This window comes from Pagrus pagrus (genome assembly GCF_965226575.1).
Source record: "Pagrus pagrus genome assembly, chromosome: 15".
NCBI classification, from domain to species: Eukaryota; Metazoa; Chordata; class Actinopteri; order Spariformes; family Sparidae; genus Pagrus; species Pagrus pagrus.
In genome coordinates, this window is record NC_140199.1 from 16,593,826 (window position 1) to 16,620,770 (window position 26,945).

General features: G+C 42.6%; 3 protein-coding genes across 10 annotated transcripts in view; 2 read left to right on the forward strand and 1 right to left on the reverse strand.

Moving 5' to 3' along the window:
* The window catches only part of cdh23 (cadherin-related 23), a 174,082-nt gene that overhangs the window by 19,421 nt on the left and 127,716 nt on the right, over window positions 1–26,945 (reverse strand). For 3 of the 5 annotated variants that reach the window (XM_084375965.1, XM_084375966.1, XM_084375964.1), the window contains 15 exons: window positions 26,570–26,759; window positions 26,131–26,276; window positions 25,605–25,824; window positions 24,926–25,078; window positions 24,569–24,682; window positions 23,928–24,076; window positions 19,162–19,222; window positions 18,522–18,670; window positions 18,047–18,182; window positions 17,035–17,423; window positions 16,548–16,649; window positions 16,096–16,245; window positions 15,311–15,439; window positions 15,008–15,136; window positions 14,697–14,924 (listed from right to left, as the gene is read on the reverse strand). In XM_084375965.1, coding sequence (XP_084232091.1) covers window positions 14,697–14,924; window positions 15,008–15,136; window positions 15,311–15,439; window positions 16,096–16,245; window positions 16,548–16,649; window positions 17,035–17,423; window positions 18,047–18,182; window positions 18,522–18,670; window positions 19,162–19,222; window positions 23,928–24,076; window positions 24,569–24,682; window positions 24,926–25,078; window positions 25,605–25,824; window positions 26,131–26,276; window positions 26,570–26,759 — 2,445 coding nt within the window. The other 2 variants (XM_084375967.1, XM_084375968.1) reach the window with 2 other exon arrangements.
* On the forward strand, window positions 1,746–13,715 carry vsir (V-set immunoregulatory receptor). The gene is made up of 7 exons (XM_084375969.1): window positions 1,746–1,997; window positions 7,707–8,120; window positions 8,428–8,481; window positions 8,573–8,683; window positions 8,934–8,961; window positions 9,570–9,745; window positions 11,916–13,715. Exons 1-7 carry the CDS (start codon window positions 1,910–1,912, stop codon window positions 11,951–11,953), a joined length of 909 nt encoding a protein of 302 aa, XP_084232095.1. The 5' UTR covers window positions 1,746–1,909; the 3' UTR covers window positions 11,954–13,715.
* Window positions 20,924–23,897, forward strand: LOC311270806 (uncharacterized protein). Of its 4 annotated transcripts, none has more exons than XM_084375974.1 (2): window positions 20,924–21,101; window positions 22,648–23,897. In XM_084375974.1, the coding sequence occupies exon 2, from the start codon at window positions 22,660–22,662 to the stop codon at window positions 23,146–23,148; it is 489 nt and encodes a 162-aa protein (XP_084232100.1). In that variant the 5' UTR covers window positions 20,924–21,101; window positions 22,648–22,659; the 3' UTR covers window positions 23,149–23,897. The 4 variants fall into 4 exon arrangements, with proteins under 4 accessions (XP_084232100.1, XP_084232098.1, XP_084232099.1 ...); XM_084375972.1 differs by having other exon boundaries at window positions 20,925–21,157; XM_084375973.1 differs by having other exon boundaries at window positions 20,925–21,131.

Sequence of the window (26,945 nt, forward strand, 5' to 3'; positions counted from 1 at the left end):
AGTCTGACCTCCCAGTTCTCCTCCCAGTTCCCCTGAAAAGACGAACCAACTGACGGGCGCCCTCAGGCTGGTGCAATTTTGGGAGGCCGTTGGGATTTCATGATACTGTGATTTCTGCTGTAAGCGGTTTGTTTGTATGTGTTATAGAGCAAACACTGACAAATAATCAGAACTGAGGTTATCCAGAATGACGCTGACTTTATACTATACAAAATATGCTATATTCATTGTAGTGGTGACAAAGCGTAACTATATTATTTTGGCACACAGTTCAGCTTATTGTCATGTGGAGATCAACTCAGCCTGTCAAACCACTTTTATATTATCATCTGTGGCACATGGTTAGCTCAGCTTGTGTTTGAAAAAACAAGGACAGAAAGTCTTTGTGACAGACTGGGTGCTAGGTGCTTGCAAGATATTTACAATCACATTGTAAAATCATGTTAAGTTTCTTAGTGCACAAAACATTTCTGGAGCTTCACAGCAAAACAGCGTTGCAGCTTTCTCCTAAAGAACTGAAGTAGATGGGGACTTGTTTTAAAATGTCTAAAAACAACCAGAAAAAAAACAAATTTGAAAAGACATTTTTTACACCCTTTGGTCGGTGCACGAGCTTGACCGCGAATCAACGGTGTAAATAATGTCTTTTCAAATCCATTTGGGATCTCGGGGCTGCCAAGGACTTGGATTACAAGCTGTAAGGAGCCAATTTGATGTTATTGTCTGGGTTTATGTTTTTTAACATTTAGAAACAAGTCCCCATCTACTTCCGTTGTTTAGGAGAATGCTGCAACGCTGTTTTGATGTGAAGCTTCAGAAATGTTTTGCGGACTACGAAACCTCACCCGACTTTCAGGATTCTGTAGAGAGAGAGAGAGACTAGACAGAGACTGCCCCCTCTCAGACACAGTCTGACCAGCCTCACAACAACACTGCTCTCCAAACACCAATCAGAGTAAAGCAAATTATAACACAATGTAAAGAAACAGGAACATTGGAAAAAAGAAACTAAAAGCCAAAGTAGATCAGAATGTGATATAGCCCTAAAAAGAGATTATGAATTAGCAGAATATCCCTCTACTGTCAGAGATAGGAAGCAGAGACAGATCCTCACCAAGTACATGCTCAGTGACCACAAGCTGACAATCCAAACAGGAAGACACAAAAAATCACGGCAACCAAAAGAAAACAGAACATGTGAGGTTGAGACAGAGATGCACTGTCTCCTACAATGTAAAACATTCAATGAAACAAGGAGCATTTATTTTAACAAGTTCAACTCTGTAATCTCAGATTTCAAAGAACTGAATGACGTCTCAGAATTAAAAATACTCCTGGGAGAAGGAGACAGGGCATATTTTGCTGCCCAATATGTATCAACATGCCACAACCTGAGGGACAGTGAATGACCGACCGACACACACACACACACACACACACACACACACACACACACACACACACACACACACACACACGATATGCTGTATATATAATTAATGTAAATCAATCTTGGTGTTGTGTTGGTATTCATGGTGTTGTTTGTTGTGTTCAAGTTGTGTTTTGATGCTTTGGCAACATTGCTGTTGAAACTTTCAGGCCAAATAAAGGGAAAGAGAGAGAGAGAGAGAGAGAGAGAGAGAGAGAGAGAGAGAGAGACACTGACAGTAGTGGGAGGAGCTTCTTGCTTCAGTGTATCACGTTGCTTTAGCGATGCAAAGTTCAGATGTACCAAATCAACTTGGAGTCACCAAGTGACAAGGACCTGTCAGCTACCTCTCTGTGCTTTGGTGTAAAGTTGTGAGAGTTTGTTTAGTCCAAGAGCGAAGGGAGAAAAACTTTTTAAAAGGTCTACTTGTAGAATAAGAACAGTAGTGAGTGTGAGTGAAACATCCACATCCAGTCAGCCATGCAGTGGGGATTACCCTGTCGGACGTCACTTTGGGGACAGACGCTGACGCTTTGGCTCTGCTCTGCTCTGCTTTACATCGCTGGAGGTAAGCGCGACTTTAACTATCGTCAGCTGCTGTTTTCTGTCCGGGCGTGTGTGAACCTGTAGACATCTTTCTTTTAGTGACTAACCACTGGACTGAGCTCACTGATGGAGAACAATACGTTTTGTTTTTCCAGCTCGTTAAGAAAGTCAGTGACAGGCCGAGCTGTACACCTCTGTAGCAGCCTCAGTCTGGACGTCTCAAAGCATCCGGGTCATTAATAGGAAGTTTATGTATCTCAAGTGTGCGCAGGGCTGTCAGAAGATCTTGTGTAAATACACAGCTTGTGTTTACTTTTTAATAACCGCGCTCAAAAAGTGCGTCAAGGTGGAGCAAGACCTCGACGTGAACCTTCTGTAACTCTTTTTCAGAAACAACTGCAGATGTGTCCCTTATTTTATCTCATCTTTATTTCATTTCATTTGATTTGATTACAGTCATGTTGTCTGTGTGGAGTGAACACGGTTTCAGACTGGGCGCGCTGCTGTTGTTTTGAGCCAGAACATCTGGTGTGAAGCTGTTTTTAAAGCCCCTCCCATGGGATGTAGAGGAGTGTAAATCCACCTTATACTAACTCTTTACAACAAAACCGCAAATTGAACACTGGCCGTGGACGTTTTTAGACCGAGGGGTCGTAAAATATTCAGAAACGTACACAACTCGGTACATAAAATCAGGGAAGCATTCCTGGGCTGTGTGCGCCTGTGTGTGGTGAGTTTAAGGACCTGTGCCTCCAGAAATATACAACTTGACTGAAATGAGCTATGGCAACATTTTCAGTGTAATCAGCTTTAATCAAAAAAAAAATTAATATATTTTTTTAAAGGACTTTGGCATTGCTTGAAGTTTAAGGAACTCAGGCTGGAGGAGACTGGAGAAACAGCTGTTGCCTTCAGGACTCAGGCTGCTTCACTTCAAACACCACTGAAACCTTACAGAGGTTATCAGTTGTCGGCTTTAGGATTTGGTTTATGTAGATAAGTCTGTCAAAGGCTACCACTGATGTTTACTTAACTTTAAGTCTGATCCACCCCACACCACAATCTTCATATATGCTGTTCACAGCATGTTTAAATTTTAAATGTTTCCAGATGCTAAGATATCCATTCAAAAATATCTAAAGTCAATCTGTAGTCCATGTTTTTATGTATAACTACAGTTTTTTTTAATCATGTATGTAGACCTATAAAACTCAAGAGGCTCCTATAAAAAGTCTAACTTTAGGTCTCCATGGTGCCCTCCCTTCAGCCCTGTTATGTCGTCTTTGTTTGGAAGTTTCCTTCCTTTCAGCCTATGATGAAAACAGCTGTTTGTGCCACAGCCAATAATGGGTTTCTCCTCCGCTAAACATGACTTGAGATAAACATGGCAATAATCAGTGGCTCTTTTCCTCTCTGTCGAGATAAGCATTTAACTCCCTGTGCAGGACAATGCCACAGTCAGAAATGGTCAATAAACTCCACAGGATGTGAGCGCCCACTCCCCGTCTGTCTCAGCCACTTTCTCCTCCTGTTGTGTCAGAGCCTCTGTCGTGCATTGATCCCCTGTCCTAAATTAATAAGTCATTATTAGGGTGCAGCTCTAAAAAAAATGGTTTCCTGGGTCGATCTCATCGACGGGAACAGGCCTGACCGGGAGGGACTGTCAGTGAGCGTGTTGACGTGCAGCAGCTGTGTGGGCACACACTGCATGTGCATGAGTAATAAGGAGACAGTGGAGGAGGGGGAGCTCCTTTCTTCTTCTCTGACTTTTGTGGGTATCACAAGGGTCTGTTAAACATTTGTAGCTGAAATCTTGGTGTTGGATGCTTAATATGCAGCGAGTATGACTAGGAAAAAATGCCCACGCACATCAGTGGCCCTCTCACTTCTAGTAAAGATGTGTCTCCCACACTGGTGATTCTCTGAACAGCCCAAGGGTATGACATTGACTGTCACTGAGAGAGCCTTGGCTCTGCTTTTAGTCACAGCATGAAAAATAACAGCAACCTAATGTGGTGTAGTGGGTAAAGATCTAAAATACATATAATAGAAACAATATAGCCACACTGTCAATAGTGGAAAGGACCAAATATGAGAGAGGAAGCAGGCAAACTAGTTGATAATAATTAGGTCACATTCTTAAAACTATGTAATAGTGCACTTTTATTGTTTCAAAAGTATAAAAAGCCCATGTACACTTTCAAAATGACATTTCAGCTGCATGGTTGCTGCAGTTAAATGAAAAGTGATGTGTATATGGAGCTGTCATTATGCAATCCTGTAGTAAGGTAGCTAAATGTGTGACGTACATACAGAGGAAGTTGGTGAAGTCGTACTTATATGCAAAGAAGTTTATCACAAATTGGAAGACAAAGACACAGCAAATGACTATAATTAAATGTCATGGTTCCCTGAACATGGTGACCTGCTTCACTGACCTGTAACCACTTCCTCTTTTGACTTGGTAGAGCCTGACGTTCCACATATTAACACTTCCTGTTGCTGAAGAGATAATTAATGTATGTATTTGTTTTGCCAAGGGGCTTCACCTGAAACTTTCTGTGTGTGGAGGGGCTAATCTGGGGTCCTCCTGCTGGTTTCATTAACGCCCTGTAATGGGTTTGATAATCATTACCATTACAGTAGGTGTGGAAAAGGTCGGGACTTGAGGTGTGTTTGTGTGTGGGGGGGGAGAAGCAGCCGTTGTACAAACACAGGTATAGAAACTCATGCCAGTGAAAGGACAGTTGATTTACCAGCAGAGTTTGTTCAGTAGCCTGTGTAGTATCATCACCTCGTTAATAAAGGAGTAATAAAATATACTCTTGCTGTTGTAGATCAAATAGTTAAACTTGGTATGAAGACATGTTTAATTAATTCACACGGGCTGTGCTGCATGTCTGAATGTAAGAAAGCTGTCAGAGGCAACATGTCCCAAACAGGTGGCATTCAGGCTTAAAACAAAGGCGAGCCTGTTTCTGGGCCCTGAGGGGCTATCAGGATCCTGAGAACGGAGATCAGAGAAGGAAACTTAGCTCTATAATGGAGCCAAAACTCAGATGTCTGGTGTGCACAAGTGACAGGAACCTTGTCTGTACCAGACACGGGGCAAAGCTTGCTGTCTGTTTATACCTGATTGTAACCACATCAAGACAGCTCAGAGTGCCGACACAATGTTAACACCACCCAGCTGCCACCTTATATGCTTTAAAATCACATTCTTTGTCACTAAAGCTATTTAGAAAGGTCTGGTCTTGTCAGTAAGGCATACCTGACATACTTTTGATTATGATTATAATAGTATTTCCCAGCTGGCAACCTTACCTTCAATCAGGCAATATTTAGACTTAAATGTATTTTTTTAATGCATTCTCAACAGAAACTCTCCCTCCTTCAGCTGAAATCCATCTCCACTAGTGTAAATGGGGTCAGAGTTGTCAAAAAGAAGGGCATTGAGGAAGGCAGGGCGGGTGTGAAACGGGAGAGGCAAAGGGCTTCCCCTCCTATTGTCCCATCACGCAGGCAGGAACAGCCGTGGGGGCAACAGTTTCACTTTAATCACCCTCCCTGGTCTTCCTATTGCTTTTCCTGGCACACAATGGCTACTCCACAGCTCAGTCGCACACACAGGAACATGGCACACACCTCACACTCTGTAACACTTACACAGGATGCACACATACTGAATATACAAACATGCACAGCTAATCAAAAAGCAAAGGTCGCTGGCTGGTCAGCTACTGTATTTCCACTCCAGCAGAGTGCAAACCAGCCACTTAAAATAGTAATGACATTTAGACTAAAACAATTCATGTGCTTCCTCGTTTATATTCTGGCTGACCCAGAAGGCCTGTTGCATCAGCTGCCCTCTCAGGAAAGTAGTGGTACTGCATAAAAACAGCCAATACTTAGTTCATGGTTAAATCTATAGTGAATCAAAAAAAGCTGCTGCTGCACTGCTCCCTGTGGGTTTATACTATCAACCATGTTGCAGTCCAATCTGTGATGTAACAGCAGCATGTGTTTTGTTTTTGATGGTAGATGGAGAACACCTGCAGTGACATCATTACTGATTGGGGTGTAGGTAGAGGTGCAACCTGCTTGAAATGTTCAGGCTGTAAAAAGCTGTGCAGCAGCAGCTGGAGCTTTTCAGAGTCAGTATTAAGCATTAAGGAGCCAGACAGAAGCAGGAGTGGGAGGAGTGGGCGCAGTGTTCGCGTGTCAGGACAACTCAGGAAGGAAGTCCACTCCTCAAATACTTGCACACTCGTGTGTGTGTGTGTGTGTGTGTGTGTGTGTGTGTGTGTGTGTTTGTAAGGTGACTGGTAATCTCTGATCCATGGTGCCACTGCAACAATATACACTTGCATGCATGCTTCTCTTTCGCTGCAGTCCACCCCCACACACTCACATGTAGCCTTCCTGTCTCCTTTGCAGCGCTGATCATTCTGGGATGCTAAACCACACCGCAATCTGTCACAGACAAGGAGGGTAATGATCTGTTTAAGACAGAGAGTGACAGAGCTGGTCTCTTGTTGTACATGCTGGATATATGAGAGTCATTCATTATGTGTGTTAATGCTGCACCATGGCTGTGTAGTGTGGGGCCCTTATAGAGAATGGTATTATATAGCAAGGTTTACAGAGTAGTTTCAGAGGGCTTAGCCTGGGGATATGTTCGTTTTGTTGCGTTATGAAATGAAATAATCATTCAGAGCACACATTAAAGAGTTTGTCTATTTGTGCTTTCCACTGCTGCACTGCAGAAGTCAAAAAAGGATGTGGTCGAACGCAGTAAGTGAGAGGCAGGACGGTTGATGCAATATGTAGAGAAACATCTCACAGCTGTATATTTGGTTTCCTGAATGTACTTTTAAAGGCATCGGCTGAGTTTTCTGAGAAAGACTATATCATGGCACTTTGTGGGCAATGGGACCACACAGCATTAGTCAGTGTATAAGGCAGAAACTGCAGAACACAAGACCGTTTCTATACATTCCTTGGTTTGAAGGCTAAACAGATCAGTCACATGAGGTCTTGTATATGTGTATCTGTAGCTGTCTGAAGAGAACAGGCAATTTAACTCCCACAGGATGTTAGTATATTGACTTTAGCTAACCACAGTACGAATATACAGAACAGGCAACAAACTGTGCTAACCCAAAACGCACAGAAACCAGGAAGCATGTAGTGTTCAGAAATAGGTCTTGGAACATTGTTGGACATTAAGTCCATGTTGAGATGCAGCTTCTGTACTGTGATTATTTGTTATGACTGGTAGTACCAGGCAGGAACTTCATCCCACTCAGCTTTATTTTATGAACTAATTTAAATAAAAAGTGTGATTTACCAATTTCCTTTTTGAACATGTTATCTAATGATATCAGGACTATGCCTTTACAAAATGTTACTCTCCAAATAAAAGAAATCAGGGATTTTGCAAGGAACATCATGAAGTACCAGCATTAGTAGAAATGATCTGTAAACTTGATGTTGGTTTTTATCTTTAACCCTTTTAAACTCTGGTTAGATGGACTGTTCCATGCAGCTTCTGAATATAACTCTCGTAGATTTTGTATTGTGGAAAAATCTACTGTCACTGCCTTCAGATTAAACTTGTGACAAACATGTGACTTTTTTACTAAATATACCTCCTTATTTCCTCTGGAAATTATATATATATATATATATATATGTATTTATTTATTCCTTACTTGTCTTCTCTCTCCAGCTAAAGGCGAGATGTCCCACGCCCACTCCACACTGAGTGTTTCAGCCCCCCACCTGTACTACACCTGTCCCGAAGGTGCAACTGTCAAACTGCTGTGTAACCAGAGAGGTGCTGCCTTGCACCGCAATGATATCTTGAAGGACAGCTGGCTTTTCACACCCCACAGTGACCAGCACTGTATAGGACGGGCGGGCCCACGCCATACTTTCATTGGCCATTCGCATGGCAACCACAGCTGGCCGCCAGGAATGCATGTTGGATCTTCAGGGCAAAACTTCTGGCTGGTTCTGCAGAACGTTACCCACGCTGACCAGGGTCGCTACTGCTGTATGATCCTCGACATCCAGGTGGAACATAAACATGGCTCCATCGTGCAGAAACCTCACAGCCACATTGTTCTTCAAGTTACACCACGTAAGGACATCACATGTTTGGCTGTGAATGTGTAGGAAGTTAGTACATGGTAAATTGGCCGGGGAAGAAGTTAAACCATTGTGGCATTTGCAATGTCGCTAAGTAGGACAAGTTTATGTTAGCTACCCATATTCTACATTATGTGATCTATACGAGATCTCATTGTGGTCTATGACGTTGTCCATAAATGTCATATAGTGAGGGGAATGACAACTGTTGCATTTAATGGGCAGAAACCCAACCCAATGCTACATTGTAATACATTGTATATGAGAAACAATATACTTTATTTGTTCTCTCTTTCCAGGAAGAAATGATGGAACTCAAAATTGCACTGTCTGGGATCCTACGCCACCTGGAGGTACGTCACCTCATTCAAGCCTTCATAGCCAATAGATGACTTGCTAACTATTCTGTTTATTTAACTCTCAGTCTCTCTGTTGCTTCCCCAGGCTCAGTGCCAGTGGCCCTGGCTGTAGCAGCTTGCATCTTGGCTCTCCTCTCGCTGCCTCTTATTCTGGTGCTTGTCTACAAACAGAGGCACAGCGCCCATTCGAGCAGACGTATGTATGACTGATATGCACAAACAAGCGTACACACACACAAAATCGTTTCCACGTCCATGCAATGGGTCGAATATAAATCTCTCACACTGGGTTCCCCATAGTGTTTTGTCCGACACACACATTTCCTGTCAGTGAGGTGGATTAACTGTATTTCACACAGTAGGAAGCACATTCACACTCAATCTGTAGTGTTCCGCTCTGTTTCAATTCATTCACAATGGCCCATTTCCTGTTTCCTCTCTCCCAGGTGCACAAGAGCTGGTGAGGATGGACAGGTAAGCTTTCCCACAGTCTGTCAGGCAGCTGGTTACATTGACCAGCTACAAAACACAGCTGCTCTTTAGAATAATAACACTGTGTACATGGATATTCTACTGTTTGGTGACCACAACATTTCTCTCACAATAGTTACGTTTTAAGCCAAACAACCTGATGACAAAAATGTTACAACACTGCAGATCATTCCTATGAACCTTTGTTTGCCAGAGGTCTACATATTGCTTTCAAACACCAGCAAAACATTATTACAATCAGTTGGAGAATTTACTTTTATTACTATACAACAAAAAGGACTTCTGCCCAGAAAATCTGTGGCCTTTACTTGCCTTTATACTGATAGTTGTGTGACTCTGAAATATGTTTTGTGGGAAATGTATTGGATTGCTTTTTGGCACAAAGTGAAAGATTTTTACGGATCACAAAGAACAACTTCATCATGATTATTTCATGTACACAGCCTTCCGTAAACCATTTTGGTGTAGTATTTCATGTTCTAAATGTCTTGAGCAACAGATGAGTGTTGAAACTGTTTCTTAGGTCATATTTGCAATGTCTTACTCATTTGGATGCTTCTCTTTGTATGTGTGTATCTGTGTGTGCTCAGTGAGGCTCATGGCCATGAGAACCCCGTGTTTCTTGGGGGATCGCCGCAGATTAAGACCCGCACCGTTTCTCAAATCATGACCAGGCAATCCTCAGAGACAGGACGCCACCTGTTGTCTGAGCCAGGAACCCCCCTTTCACCTCCTGCGCATGGGGAGGTATTCTTCCCAATAGAAGGTAGGAGACAAACACAAATCTAGGGCTGCAACTAACGATTATTTTCATTATCGATTAATCTGCCAATTATTTTCACGATTAATCGTTTGGTCTATAAAATGTCAAAGAAATGCTCATCACAGAGCCCAAAGTGACGTCTTCAAATTGCTTATTTTGTCCACCCAACAGTCTAAAACCCAAAGACTCTTCTTTTACTCTCATAAATAACAAAGACAAGCACCAAATCCTCACATTTAAGAAGCCGGAACAAGCAAATGTTTGACATTTTTGCTTGAAAACTGACTGAAACAATTTATTGACTATCAAAATAGTTGGTGATTAATTTTCTTTCGATCAACTAATCAACTAACTGTTGCAGCTCTACACAACACAGCATCTCATAATATAGGGCACACAATAGTCAAGCCAAAACAGAGAAACTGATACAAGGTAAGATAGGACACATTACCATTTCTTGTTTAGAGACGCTTATTAAAAAAGTGGAAAAACAAAAAAATCACCTAGCATAGGCTGAGGTATACCATCAATCAATCCTGTTCTCCATTCTCCTCAGCCTGTCTCATACCTCTATTGGATCAGCTCAATAACACAAAGAAAGCTGAGTATGAATTATCTCAGTTTGGGAGTGTGCGTGCACTCTATCCATTTGTAGGTCATGCTTTATCAACTACATTCTGAAAGCATTCAATCTGACTCACTTGTTCACTTTTGGTACTCAAATTATGTACAAAAGTACTTAGGTATTTGCACGCAATAGTGTTACACAAGGACACAGTTCTGGGAATACGTATTTCAAAATGTACAGTCAGTATGTTAAAAGACTCTGATGCAATCAAAGAACAACCCTGGCTTCTAATACTTCTGCTGAAACATCCTGCGTGTGGTGGAAGTGTTGGCGGAAAGATGTTCACATTCTTGTGCAAAACTGCACGCTCACACTCAAACCAGCTGGGTTGTCTCTGATATGAAAAAATATTTGTCGTAGGGAGTTTAATTCCTCCTCCCCACACAACCGAAACCAGCTCCTTATGCTGTCATCATCTGAATTCTTCTCTAGCCTCGCTCGCAAGTCATTCTCCACCCATCAGCACTCTCATTTAACACTAATGGCCCCTTCAGCCGTTCTCTCCGACTCGACTTGAAATAATACTGAAACATTAGTTACGGTGAAGGGGTTCAATCCTGAGTGTTTTTCTACTGATTCCCGGGGCACCTGCGCAGACATTCCAGGCATACTGAGGTGGATTGCCCCGTTTCCTGGCAGCACGGTCTGTGATGGTACAGGAGCAGACTTACTGAATATCCACCCTAAACCATCACATATGTTACTGCTATGACCCTGAACAGTTTAGTGTGCAAACATGAGCATGTCTCATTTACACATAGAGGAATTAGTCTGTTGACATTTTGGAAGTGACAAGTATAGAAATAAGGTAAAACGAGGCCACAGATGCTGCAGTTTTGCCCTGTGTGCCCAAATAGAATTCTGGTAATGTGTAAAAATGCTGATAGTGGGAAAACCGCCGCTTATGCTAAGTGACAGATGGAAACTTCCGCTGCCTGATTGCCTCTCAGATTATAGCTCTGCTTCTCCTCTTAAGAGGCCCACAAATATTGATGAAACTATCAAAAATCCTCAAAAAAAAACTGTAACCATATCTTACACATTTTTCAAGGTGGATTTTCCCTGCAAGGGCTCATTTCCTTCAGCAGTCTACAAAACGAATGCAGAATACACGGCCTGTTTAAGGTTTCATGTAACGTGGATAAAGCCTCACTTCAGTTTTTGTCTTCATCTTTTTTGGCCCGCTGACCTTCAGCTGAGCGGAATTTGACAAGCAGTAGTTCCCTCTTATCTTCAACATGTCGCAACTCAGACGTAGAGCCTCATAGTTCCCCTTTGTAATGCTATTCCAGTGAAGCACGTCATTTTCTGAGAAATCTATTAGTCTGTCTGTGTACAAGTCTATGGAGAAGGAGGTTAGGAAACAGAAACGATGACGGTTTTAACAAGATCTGTTTTGGAAAGATTTTGGGCAGGAAGTCCTTAAAAGGACATTTCCACATGTCAGCATACAGACATGAAATGTGCGTTTGTGCAGGTTGATACATGTGGATTACCTGCTATCACACCTGTGCTCTCACTGACCTGCACTGTTCTCTATTCCAGACAGCATCCTTGAGTCTCCAGAGTTCCTGCAGGTTTAAAGGGGGTCGAACCCTCGTTCATCGCTCTAACTGCTGATCTGGAGACAGTCTTGCAACTCTCTTCCTCTTCTGTCTCACAATAACTTCTGCCGGGATTGTCGTCTGTACATTGTCTGGACCGCAGGAAAGAACGGAATCCGTTTTCTTTATTCAAAAAAACTATTTCCACCTGCAATAACAGCTGGAGGCTAAAGCAAAGTTTTGCTTGTGAGTGCTTATGTTGGGCGGGGGCTGGGTTTGTTTGTGACGTTCCGTCTTAACATTGACAATGGCTCATGGACGAACAGGTGCCCGATGTTTGAGAAGAACCCTGAGTGTCGAGGGTCCCGCCATGATGCTTGGGTTCTTCTGTATCATTTGGCGGTTAAAAGCATAGCTGCCTCAATGACAGCAACAAGCCCCCCTGTTATGTTACAATACAAGAAGCCTTGTTTCTGTTCAGTTTCCTGCCAATACTATCCATGACAGAAGTGATAAATATTAATTTTCACTTGCCGTCAGTTACTGGAGTAAACTTACTTTTGGTTTTGTGTAGCGCTGATTATGAAAAAAGAGAATAACCAAAACTGTCCAGTGAATGTGTCTCACTTCAGTTTTAAGTCAGTGGGAACACAAAATGAACTGGAACTAAAAAAGATGATGTGTAACTTTTTGAACTGAATCAGCGGTGTGAAAGCGACCTCAGGTTTTCTCTCATCCCTGCTATTGTAACAAAGTGCTCGAATAGCTTCATACCAAAGGAGGCTCAATCGTCAGAGAACTGCCATTTTTCATGTACAAGTTGACAGTAATTTGTTTTTAAGGCTTTACAATGTTTCCCTTTACCATTTCCACTTGGTCTCGGCTTCACTTCTCTTCACTTCTCTTTCCTACCTCAGTTCCTGTCAGCTCTGCTGCTCTAAATATTCTCCTTCCTTCCTGTACTCTCAGAATCGCAGCACTTCACAGTGGCCTTAAATACAGTATATTCAGAAAGTGCTGAAAAGTGCACTGAGTATATGGAAAAAAAAAACTGTTGGTTTTCTTTGATCACAGTGGTTTATGAATGGCATTCACACTTGTGTACAGTTGAATAATAAAGAATAAAATGTGGAATGTAGCCTCATAGATTCACCATCATAAAACAGTTTAAATCACTGCCGTCTCAACGCTGTTTTTGTGAATCTTTTACTTTTTTTTTGTTTTCATGTGCCTTGATTTATTTCTTGGGATGATTATGTTAATGTTAAGTTGTATTTTTTTTGTGTGTGCAATGGAATGTTAAAAAGTAAATATTGTTTAGCACAGGAGTGGAGGAATGGCATTGAAATGTTAACCAAATCTTATCAAGGTAGATTGAGAGAAAATAAGGAGTGATGCAATGATCTACGTATGTGTGATTGTGAGAAAACACTGGTGGTTTTGTCATATTGAGGTAAAATGTGTACAGCAGGTGTTCAGTGGAAATTATCTCCAAATGATGTGTAGCAAGTGTGTAGGACAGGGTATTATGTTTATATGGTGTGTGGGTGTGTGTGTGTGTGTGTGTGTGTTTATAAAAACTGGGTTATAGTTTCAGGAGTAAGTTTGTGGTCTGGTTTAAATGTGTGTGTGCACACTTGCATGCAATGTTGCATCTGTATATGTTCACTGTCTATTTTATACTGTAAAAAACTTCCATTAGACATTGATGCAGAGCAGTTCTGCTAAAGCCTGTTTGTTCTATATATTTCATTTAAATTGTCCCGGTTGTAGCTTGTGTAATAAAGTGGAGCTCTTAAACCTTAAAGCCAATGTGTCGTCTTTGAAATCATTGTTCCTTTGAACTGGCAGGTCTCCAAAACCATCACTACACACGGACGTGCTGCACTTGCTGCCTAGGGAGCCATTACAGGCGGAACAAGGTTGTTCCACTTGTGTGCCTCTAAGATGGTGTACACCAGAGGGAGACTGGCATTGAGGAGAGAAAATGATAAAACAATCTTAGTATCTTGTTTTATGAGAAGAGACAGAGAGCTGGATGGGAGGAGGGGATCTCTGTTGCTGGCCATTTCCTCCCTTCAGTGCTTTTCTTCAGTTCCACATTAGCTTTTTATAACATATTAGCAGGAGGATCATTATCATAGGGTTGTACTGTGTGACCTAGACAGGCAATCAAAAAAGGAAAAAACACACAGCCACATATGTGCAACTTTCACTAAATGCATGCATATATGTAGGTGGGCCATGCTGTCTGTGCTTTTAAATGTTACATTTCTAAACAGGAAAAGCAGCAACACTCATCTTCCTCTTTTGGAAATTTAACGTGTGGCTTTCCTGTTTACAGAAGGTGCTTCCTGTGCCTTCACAGCTGATCAGCTCACACAGAACATCAACCAACTGCTGTATTTTACCTTCTGTGCAGACTATGTGAAGAAGGTAGAGCCACCCAATTAATTGAAATATTATATATTTGTCAAAATAATTGCAATACGATTGTTTTAACCATATTGTGCAGCCCCAACAAAAGGTCTTTCTATGGTCCACATCTGATTTGTACTGTATCTTGTCTTAAAGCAGGAAGAAGGAGTTCCTAAAGGCACGCCCCCAAGTGATAGGCCTCTGCCAAGTTCAAGTCACCTGCGTTTTAATACACTAAAAAGGATGTTTAAAGATGCATTATTTTTCATCATAATGTGAAGACTTAAAAAAACCACAAGATCTAGATAATTGTATTTGATATGTTATAGATATCAGATGACAGCTGCTGTTCCTTGCATCTTACCGACAGAGGTGGCGTGCCATCATCTTCCACAGTGACAGTGAGTTGGTGCTCTTGCTGGTGCTCTCGGTCAGGAGGGGCCGGCCGTGTCACCATCTCTCCGGTCACGCGGTCCATGCGGAAGGTCAGGTCCTGGTTGCCACCGGTGATATAGTAGAACAGCATGGCATTGGGACCGATGTCTCGGTCGGTAGCCATCACACGGAGGACTGACGTACCACCTCCAACATTCTACAACACAGCAAATACAGAGGTAAGTCAAGCTTGGATATAATGAATATCATGCTGCATGTGATGCGTTAGGGCATCCCTACCTCACTGATGCTGACGTTGTAGCCCCTCTGGCTTTCAATAACAGGTGCATTGTCATTGACGTCCAAGATATTGATGGTGAGGGAGTGATCTGTGTGTCTGGGAGGCGAGCCATTGTCGACGGCACGCACCTGTAAAAGCATACACATGCACTGGTGTATACTAGTATGTAAGATTGACCAAACATTTGAACACATTGCCTAAAATCACAGTGTATGCACTAAATGTCTTTGTGCAAGATGCTGTGATTTGTGTATCGATTTGTGGTAAATGATGTTATAACTACATGTGGATTGCTGGCTGACCTTCAGTAAGTAGCGGTCTACTGACTCTCTGTCCAGAGGGGCATTGACGTAAACCTCCCCATAGGTGTGGTTCACTGTCTTGATCTTGAACACATCTTCCATATTGCCTGCCACCAGAGTGAAATTGACCTGAGAAAAAGTAATGAGTCAGAATGAGACAAGGAGAGGGTGGGACAGAGTAAAAGAATAAAAATGTCACATGACAACAGCAGTTTATGCTCAGTCAGAAACTCTAATCATAAAATTACCCATAGTGTAAAAATAGTTTGAGTTGTTTTTGACTGTGCAGGATCTACATCTTGAGTAAACCACAACACAAACAATCAATGGTTAAAAAGGATAATTGCGAAATCATAACTGAGAGACAGAATTAGCACAAGCAGAGTGAAGAAAACTGAAAAAGCTATCTGCAGCATGTATAGAAGCTAGAGGTGATGAGAAAAATGCTTTGTGGTCGACTTTAGTGGACCACTTTGCTGAGGTGTCAAAATCAGAGTAAGTTGATGTGAAACTGAGGGAAGCTCCGTTTGACTTAATCGACTGTAATCTGCTGAAGTCAACATTTATAGTACTCATGTCATATGAAAAGAAACATAAACCAAAATGAGTCAAATATCAGTTGTAACTTATCATATTCACTCTTCTGAAGCCTGGTAATTCATGGGTGATGGGAATTCATTAATGTTTAAGTGCCACATGTAAAATCTTTTACATTTTAATTGGAGATTTTTTTTGTATCCACCAGAATGAGTCAGTTTTTTCCCAGCGTTGCTCTTTATTCCTACCAGTCCGTTTAAACCGGCATCTTTGTCCCTTCCCAGCACCATTGCCACTTTTTTCCCCATGGAAGAGTTCTCTGCGATGTCCACAAAGGTGTCAGATGTGATGTCAAACTCTGGACTGTTGTCATTCTCATCCAAGATGGTGATTGAAACCTGTCGAGAGAAGAGCTCAAATGTCATCTGGTGATCCAAATCTTGCCAGATCAATGCAATACTTACCTCTGAAGAGAATCAAATGGCCAAAACCTAAAAATACTAAGAAACAGAATATAAATACATTTCATGCTGCGTTTAAAAAGACGAGCAAGTCTTACCTTCTGCTCTTCCAATGAAAGATGCAATGAATAAAAGAGGAATGACATTAAGCTTTCTACAACAGAACAGACACATACTGTAAAATAGAGCCATATAATTGAAAAGAAAGATGAATGAACACAATTTGGAATGAAGCGTACCACAGTGGAGTCCTTTCTAGGTCCTCCATTATCAGCTACAACAGTCAAGGTGTACATGTCCCCCCTCTCTCTGTCCAGCAGGCCGGTCACTGTGATACGACCCTGAAACACAACACACATCAGCAAATATTTCCACCTTCATAAAGATTCCATACAAGATAGGAAATGTGACATTCAAGGAGCAAGAATAGAGGTAGAGAAATACCGACGCATCACAAAAATCAACAAAAAAAATCCCCATTTCTCGTCTATCAAAGGAAACAAATGACTTCAAAGCAAACAAGCTCTTTGATCAGCTTACAGTCATGCAGCAACAAGAGTGCTAGCTTAAATCACAGAGGAAGAGGTGTTATTGAATCGCACTGCGGTTAATGGATGGAACATATTTGACAGAAGGTGGGTGTAGTCTTTGAAGTGTACAAAAAAGAAGGCATGTACATTGTGCTCATATCATCAGGGACCTTTCCTCTACTGCTCCCCAGCTCACCGTGACACTGTCTATCTTGAAGAGGGCCAGGGCAGCAGGTGACGTGTCAGGGTCGAAGCGGTAAGTCAGCTGGTTCAAGTTGTCGGCCGACTGGGCCTGCACCCGCACAATTTCTGTCCCTGTGGCGATGTTCTCACGCGGTGAAGCCTCGTAACCAGGGGAGGAGAAGTTCACGGCTTCATCCAGCTCATTAAGCAACGTGACATAGACGGTGCAGAAGCCTTGGTGGAAAGGTGGAGCCTGGTCGGTGGCCGAGACATTCATCAGATAAGTGGTCTTGGTCTCAAAGTCCAGGTGTTCCATAGTGGTAACCAGGCCGGTGCTCACATCCACCGCAAACTTGTGGTCTGAGCCAGATACAAGGGCGTAAGCAACGGCACCACCATCACCTGAGCAGGAAGAAGGGGATGGATGTTAGGGAAAGTAGACAATAACCACTTTAACCTTGCATCTTTCAGCTACTGGAAGAGATTGAAATACTTACTAGGATACTCAACTTGAAAACTTAACAACATTGTTACACCAAAGCTATATTTACAACACAGCAACAGCTTCCTCCATTCCTTGTTTTATTTAACACTGTTTCCGTCACCCTGTTCTGTTGCCGATGTTGTGTTTCAGGCCTGCTCTAATGTTTTGGAAAATGTATGTCACGGCACCAGATGCGTCATTCATTTAACTGAAAAACATTTTACAACATGGGAAGTGAATAGAGGAAGTCTGTACTGTGGAGCAGAAGTGGAGATTTAAATGCCAGTTAAAGGGATGGCCATTTTTTGTGTGGTGTGATATAACAAGGTGGATAAACTGTAGGGGATTTGATATTCCACATTAGAGTGGCACCCACTAGTGCAAGGGTTGGTGACCTGCAAACAACTGACTCACAGAAGCGCCACCTGAGCAGAAGCTGGAAATTTAAAGCCACAGTCAGCTAAATGTCTCTTTCTGTTTTGGGTAAAACCTGATGTTGAAGAGCCGACAGCAAGACCTGACATCAAACAACTGGACTCACCAGTGTCGGGGTCTGTGGCACGCACCACAATCACAGAGGTGCCGATGCCAGCTGTCTCGCTCAGGCTCAGGCGGTTGTATTGTTGCTGAGTAAACACTGGCAGCTCGTCATTGGCATCGTCCACATATATGATCACCTGCCGGGGAAGACATACAGTGTGTGCATCAACTATACGTATCATCTTTGAGGAAATGGCATGTGCTTAAGACCACAAGCATAAATATCACATATCCTAGATCTCCTTAAATCTACATTTCTAGAATACATTTGTTATTATGAATCAACAGGACTGTGCATTTTTAAAAAGTAAACCACATTCTTCTTTTAAATATTTAAATCTTCATTCCCTATAAAAAGAAGGACCAATAATTCCACAATACTGGAAACTGCACATTTATTATGAAGCACTGGGATGAAACTTGCACATGTAACAGCTTCTTCCCCATTCTCCCCGAGCTATCCTCCTCTTCCTCACCCTCACGGAGCTCCTCATGCTGCCCTCATCACTGTTGTAGGCCTCCACTTCCAACATATGGGAACTGCTGGTTTCTCTGTCCAAAGCCTTGAGGCCTCTTGTCACCAGGCCTGTCTGTCTGTCTATGCTGAAGAGTTTGTTGCTGTTCCCTGCCATGCATGCACGCACGCACGTACACACACACAGACACACACACAAACATAGAGCGGGAGAGAGAGAGAGAAAGAGAGAGAGAGGGAAAGTGAGACAGGAAAAGACACGTCTACAAAAATGCACATTTTAGCAAAACATTTAATCCAGTCTGGGTCTAGACAATTTTAGTTGCTTCCAATGCAATTTAACGTTTCAAGAACCTGTCATTACTGGTATTTTCACTGTGGTGGGAGCTGCCTCATACACACAGACTGCCTCTAGACAAGAGAAAGAGCACTGGAAATGTCAAAAGCTTGAATCACTGAAACTTGTTCTTGGAGATCTTGTTTTTTTTGTCACTCATCAACAACACAACCAAAAATAAATGCTTTAATCTAGCGTATCTCGGGAGCCTTTAAGTGCAATTTGCAAAGCGCATTTCTGTGAGAAAGTAGACAAAGTGAGCAAAGACCACCTGGGAGGAAAATCAAAGTAGAGCAGCACTTACCAGTGAGGATCCTGTACAGAACTCGGCCATTCTCCCCCTGGTCTGCATCTGTAGCTTGAACCTGTAAAGACAATCACAAGCATAGAGTCGGTTCAAAGTGACACAAACAAATCTACAATACTCAAACAAAAACAACCCAGTCACCAGTATAAAATGCTGGCAGTAAACATTTCTGCAAACCACTGATACGTCCACATTTGTATGTGTCATAGGCCGACGTGCCATATTGATTCTTTTATATCATGTTTACATTTCATGTTTATGGCCTTGTGGCCCCTTTTAATATCCGGAGGTGGACGGGATGGTGGTGGAGTAAGGCTTGAAACCACCGGATATTTTTAAGGAGACCTCGGGACAATATCCAGTTGAGTTTGCGGTGACAAAACCGGGCAAAACCGGACATATCCAGCTGTGATTGTGGCTACCAAAACAGGTATTTTAAGCAAAAACAAGATGTTTATTCTAACCCTAACCAACTGGTTTCTGTGCCTAAACCTACCAAGATCATAAGCACAGTGTTGTGACAAGATAAAATAGAAAATTCAACCTAAATTCAATCCATCGTTGACAACATTTATTCTGGCGATTGGGACAAAAAACATCTACCATGGTGCATCAATGCCATGAATCCCTCTTTACACCTGCTACCATTACAAAGTCAGGAAACACTTTTCATTTTGCAGTCTGACACGGTACAGATTGTAAAGCCCCCTGAAGAAATGTGATTTGTGATATATGACTCTATGAATAAAACTGACTTGACAATGGCAAGAGTGCAAAAATATGCAAGAGACAATACATCTCTCATTATGTGAGAATTGAGCAGTTGGATTTAGTTACCAGAGAGTCTGTTGTTCAGTGTTTACCTCTGGGGTGTGTTTATCTCCATAAAGTCACATGATAGACTGTACATTTCATACAGATTTTCTTTTCTACAAACAGATGGATAAATCGGTATTCTCCCTCATTCACCACACATCCACTGTTGCCCAGTGTCTTGTTGCCACAACAACCCCAACATGGCTTGGCAGTCAGTCTGTAATGGTAGAACCTCTCTCTCTCACAGGCAGATAGCCAAAAGCAGCCAAAAACCTAAACCCAGCACAGACAGCACGGCTCCACAGCGTACACAGATAAATAGTGCAGCATGCTGGGCTGCTGGTGAATGGGCCATGTCATAAGACTGACTTCTGAATCCGGAGAGGCACAGAGCCGCTGGCACTGGATGAGTTCATGTCACACCCTGCTCCTCTGTGGATGTGTCAAAACCTGTGGAGGTGCCTACAAAGTGCATATGCAATAGCATACAGAGACCCACACTCAAGACACTCGAGCACATGAACGTGAATTCTGGTGTACACACACACACACACACACACACACACACACACACACTACAGTCTCTCTCTCTCTCTCTCTCTCTCTCTCTCTCTTGCCCTGTGTGTCCTCCTTTGCTCTCTCTCACTCCCCCTGTGAAGAGGGGCCCAACTTCAGTCTCATTAGCTTTATAAAGAGATGTGGAGAGAAGAGGAGAAAGGGGAGGAGAGGGGAGGGGGAGACGGGAGAAAAAAGAGGCTGGGGGGTCAGATTGGTGAGTGATGAATAGGGTATTACACAGCGGACTGCACCACTTAGGCCATAAAAGGGGTGTATAAAGTGTAAGACTACATTGCAGAGCCAGATGTTGTAAGTGTAAGCATGTGGCGTGTAAGCATTGGGAGATTATTCACTAAACCTCCGCGTGGTTCAGGAAACACACTATTGTTTTTGGCCTCCCGGGATTAAAACAACAGTGACATTTTTTAATCGTAATGCTGTTCCCCACATTTTTACCCCCTTTTCCTCCTTGTTCCCCTCTTCCTCCGCAGCGTTTTCCCCTCTGTCTCTGGGAAAGCAGCAGTTTAAGGGGGGAAAAACAAGTGTGTGGAGCCAAGAAACAGGTCTGACCTCAGTTACTGGAATTAAGCAAGGTGCTGTTTTTAAGAGTGTCTAAAGTGTGGGTGTGAGTATACATTTTTGAAGGGTTTTATTTCAAATTACTAAAGGTTTAATCTGGGAAAGAAATGTTAATTGCTTAGCATTTTAGAAGTAAACATAATTCAATTCTTTCAAATCTTTTCAGTCCTAAGATTGCTAACAATCTCCTTAATGTCTCTTACAAAATGTATTCATTGTCTGCGGTGGAGTCTCAATTTGGAATTTGAAACCCTAAAAGGCATGTGAGCTGCTTGACATGTGCTTGAGTCACAGCACATTGTCTAAGGGAGTATGTGGAGACTGTTGCATCCATTTGTTTAAGTCTGATGAGGACTTATCTGAAAAGTAGTTTTGAATGTTAGTGAACAGAGGCTCCACATTTGACATTTATGAGCTGTTCCTGTGTTCTCCATTCATTTGTTCTACCACTATGCAAATAATACAGTGAAAAATACCATAAATCAGAGAGCAATCAAGTGGCAATAAAAAACACACAAACCCAAACGAAACTAATAGGGAGTATAAGCAAGAACGCGACCAAGAAACTGGAGAACTTGTGAGCGTATAATTGGTCAAACTTTACAAATGTGAATAGGTTAGAAAAAGTGTTCCTGAGAAGACGAGTTTGGCTGTTTCAAAACTAGCTGAGTAGACAGATCTGTGGGAGCAACAATGTGGGGTGATAGAGAGGGAGAGTACCTAACAGCTAAGCTGCCAAGCTTAAGAGCAGCGTGCCTAATCACGAATATGTGCAGCACAGTCTACAGTATGTGTGGGTGAGGAGGAAAGTTTGTGTTTGAATAGTTGTGTGTGTGTATGTGTGTGTGTGTGTGTGTGGCATATGTGCTTGCAGGCGCTGACTAATGAACTGACTCTCTAACGAGCCATCCTGCTCCACTGGCCTTTTCACAGCTTTCCTGGCATTTGGTCTTAAAAATAATTTCACGTCCCAATGTGTTTCCCTTAAACCGATAAGCCATGCTTTGTCTCCGCTGAATTAAGGACGATGACATTTACAAATGTTACTATGCTGAAGATGGGGGTGCGCAGAAGAGAGGGGGGATAATTGGAGACCGGGGTTGGAGAGGTGGGTGCCTTGCATTTTACAAGGGGCATTTTAATAAACCCAATTTGTTTTACATTGAAGAAAGCCTGTCAAGCATTGACTGTTTTGTAGTCTTTGATTTAATAGCTACATAATTGCCGCAAATGCCAAACACTCACAGCATCTGCATGTGCATGCAGGCGTTTCTGTGCGTATTTGTGCATGTGTGTGTGTGTGTGTGTGTATGTTTATCATAAGCCCTTGAGTGTCTGATCCAAATAAAGTGAAAATGAACCCACTCAGCTTGGATAGGCTTGGTTAGTGAGGCAGGGAGCTGCTGTGGCACTTTGGCAGAGGCTGACCACAAACACACAGAACACAGACACACACACACACACACACACACACACACACCACAACATGCTGGAGTAGACCTATAATCTAACGTTGTTTTCTCCACCTAGGGCTGAGACAACATGAACACCACTGAACCAGGCTCCAACTTCACCTTTTCCTCCAACACAGAAAATGTCACTCTGTCCAACCTGACCACCACCACCACCATCTCACAGCCTCCATCCTACTCTTCAGACAACTATGACCCAGAATTCACCATCATGGTAGTGCTGGGCTTATCTCTGCTGCTGGCTGGGTTAGCGGCCTTCCTGGCAGTGTGCAGGCCCTCAGAACAGGACGGGGATTCCGAGGCGAGCTGTGGCCCAGGGGAGAGCTTGACCCGTGGAAGAAGCCGGTCCAGCGAGCCTCAGCTCAAGGTGTGGAAGAGGCTGGGCTCATATCGGCGTTCCTACAGCCTCTCCTTCAGAAGACCACCCCATCGCAGGCCGTACGAGCGTGAGAGCACACGTGCATCCCAGTCTCCAGCCCGACAGACACCACAGCCAGAGGCCAGCGTGGAGCCCCACCTCACTATGCCATGTCTATTTGACTATGTCACTGAAATCTGACATGAGGACTGGTTGTGGACTGACTGACTGAAAACAAGCAATACATGGTATATTTTCTGGTTGGTGCTTTCAAGACCACTAATACCAATTGTGGAGTACATAAAAGCATACTTTGAATGTTAAGCAAATAAGGTTTGCAATGAAACGAGGCTTAAAAAATAGGCAATCAAACAGCCGTTGTAGCAGGGTTTACATTTTTTTTTATGACCATGATCATTTCACCCTCTTTGGCAGGTAACATTGTTGTGCATCGATGTTCTTTTTCAGCAGATTCACAAGACAGAAAAAGGAATTGATCCGACAACTCAACTTGATTACAATTCTCTCAGTAAGAATTTGATGCATTATCAAATCTCACATTCAGCACAGGAATTAACTGCATCCGATTTGAGTACATTGCATTGTTTAAGGCATATTAAAGCAACTAAACAAGACACAGTGAGAAATAATCCAACAGCAAGGCACTACTTCACAGAATAACTTTTATTCTGAAGACCAAACTTAGGGTTTAAAAATTACTTCTAATCACATTCAAAGTGTAGGCCCAAGTATCATCAGTCGGCTAATTCATGTACATTTAGACCGATACAGGGCATCAACTAGTACGATTTCATGCTGGTCTCAAAACCTGATGAGTTACCAGTGCAGACAAGACAAATACAACCTGAGCCAAAAAGAGACCCCTCTGTACCTGATTCTTTGTGTTTTGTGATTGTTATGGTAAGAAATAAAGTGACAGCTTGTTGCTAGGTGTGTTTAGCAGTGTGTGTGTTTTCTACCTGAAGGATGCTGGTTCCTTGAGGCACACTCTCTAGTATGCTGGTCTCATAGCTGTTTTGCAGAAAGATGGGTCTGTTGTCGTTAACATCCTGCACCTCAACAAATACAGTGGCTGTGCCCGTCCTCCGACTGCCTGCTGGACCATTGTCTACATTCAGACACAGAAACAGAAATCATTCAGGTTAATGCTAATTTTAGGGGCAGACGACTGAAATAGACATAGGCATGGCTCATTAAAACTTGGGTCATTTTCAGCTGCTTGTGAATTAGGACAATATGGGTAATTCTGTTTCTCATGCACGGTTTTACATTATCTCTGCCTCCTTTCCCCTCTCTTGTGTCTCTGGCCCCCTCTGCAGATAAGCCAGCTTGACTCAGTGGTTTCCAAAACAGGAAAACCTCAGAGTTTTTGTTCTTTCTTTTCAAACAGGAACAAAGGCAGTTGAGCAATAGTCTGAAATCACTGCAGATGTGCAGGCATCGCTTTTTTTCCCATCAGTGCTGTACAAGAGTACAAAGGAGCAGCGTTTGAAGATCACAAACAAAACATGTCTGACTATAACACAGACTGTGAAGTAAGGATGATAAGAGATGATAAAGGTTTTCTATCATTATGAAATGGTATGAATTCATGACACACCTATAGCTTCTACAACCAGAGTGTACGCTGCCTGGGTCTCTCTGTCTAGGCCAACCACTGTCCGAACAACCCCGTCTCTGAAGCCCACGCTGAATTTACCATCCTGATTACCACCTAAAAATACAGAACACAAACACATTTACAAATTAATTTACAGCTTATTAGTTAAACATACCCATTCACACACACATAGTATAGCTATAACATGAAAGAAGCATGCAAGAGGAGCTCACCTCAGACACAAAGTCACACAGAGATGGATGGATGGACAAAGGTACTGTATGTGCACAGTCCCCATAACTGTACAACACTGTAGTCCACAAACACACAAAAACAAGCCCGACTGTGACCTCTGACCTGTGATGAAGTAGCTAAGTTCAGCGTTGAGGCCAGCGTCGTTGTCAGAGCAGCTGAGGCGTGCTACAATGTGGTCTCTAGGGACACTCTCCTTCAGGGAAACATTGTACACGCGGGGGTTGAAGGTGGGCGTCTCATCATTTACATCCAGAACTGACCCACGCACACAAACACACAGACAGAAAGACATGAGGACACACAGATAGATGTACATGAGGACAAATAAGGCAGCAGGGTGGTGCAGTGAGTAGAAAGATTATTGCTAAATCAGAAGATCTGGAGACTCAAAATACTAGTTCTAGCCCGGCTGTGCTGGGATAGATGAAACAGATCTCTGCGATACAGTTCAAAATATTTTGACATGTCTGACTCATCTGATATTTGAGAAATGCCAGGAAACCTTATTCAGGTTTTCCATTCCTTTTTTTTTATCAAGTTCACAGCAGTTTGTCTCCTTTTAGGATTTTTTTTCCAACCAGCAGGGGGTAGCACTGTTAGTGGAATCTCAGGAGAGAAGTCAGCAGTTAACTCTCTAATGAAGTAACTCTTCATGTCACGTAGAATCCAATCATATCGTGGCTTGGCAGTTTCATATGTATGCTCATTTCAGATAGAGCAAAGTGAAATAATAATAGAAAGAGCTTTCTCATCATCATCAGCCACACTTGCAGACTCCCACCTGTGACAGTGAGGGTGGACGTGGAGGTGCGAGGGAACCTCCCGGCATCATATGCAATAATTCTCAAATGGTACTGTCCAATCTGCTCACGATCCAGGACTTCCGTGGACGTGAGAACGCCTGTGGAGGTGTTCAGGTAGAAGTCGAGGCGAGGCATTCCCATCTGTAACGCCATTGTAATCAAACCATTTTTATCCTCATCTGGGTCCTCAACCTGGATCTATAGTAGAGAGAGAAGGGACGACACGGGGGAGGGAGAGGAAAACCAAAAAAACCCATCACCAAATAGGTTACTGAAAGGACTGAAAAGAGAGATGTGTTAATAAAGTTTTATTTTAGCTGAACAGAAATGATCATGAAGTACTGCCAGGAACATCTTTGAAAATCGTATTTCAAAAACATCACGTCAGGAAACTGCTTGTTTCAGAGAATTTGCACCCAAAAAAAAGAAATCTTCATCTTTGACACTTTTTATCATCATTTTATCATTTTCAATCAATGAAAATATAGTTATATCATATTATACCTTAAAAACTGAGGATCCAATGGACAGCCCCTCTGGCACTTCAGCCACAAAGGGCAGGTTGAGGAAGGTTGGGTCGTTGTCATTGAGATCCAGCAGGTTGACAAACACTGTGGTGCTTGCCGATGCACGCAGTGGAGGTATACCGCCTAAAGAGGGCGCCAGAGGGATATGTAAAGACCCGCACACACACACACACACACACACATCTCACGGTCAAAAGAGTTTATTAGCTACAGTAAAAAGTTTCATGGTCAACATAAAACTTGAGGAATGAGGCTTGAAGAAAGAGGCTAAATGCTCAGAATTGAAAGCTCTCTGGTGAGAATGATATAAAACATTACATTTATACCAGCTTGCTTACAGATGGTTTAGGTGTTTCATGAGTAAGACAAATTTACACAAGTGCAAACGGGCATCCCACCACACACACATTACTCACGGTCGACAGCTGAGATTACAATGGACCTCATGAGTGCAGCATCCCTGGAGTTGGAGCTTTCCCTGTCCAGGGTTACCCCACTGGTTCGGATCTTCCCTGTACTGCTGCTGATGGTGTAGAAAGGGTTTTCTGGACTGATGCTGTACATCACTGTCCCATTTTCTCCGTTGTCAGGATCCAGTGCCAACACCTGGACGGGGGAGAGAAAGGAAAACCTTCCTAAGACCTCTGGCCTGAACTCTCTAACAAAAGGTTAGTTAAACTGTGTGGTTTAATAAAAGTGTGTTAACAAGGAGAACTTAAAGCTGTGTAGACAGGAAGATATACAATTCTGGGGAAAAGAGTAACAGGAATTGTTATAGCAATGGTATAAGTA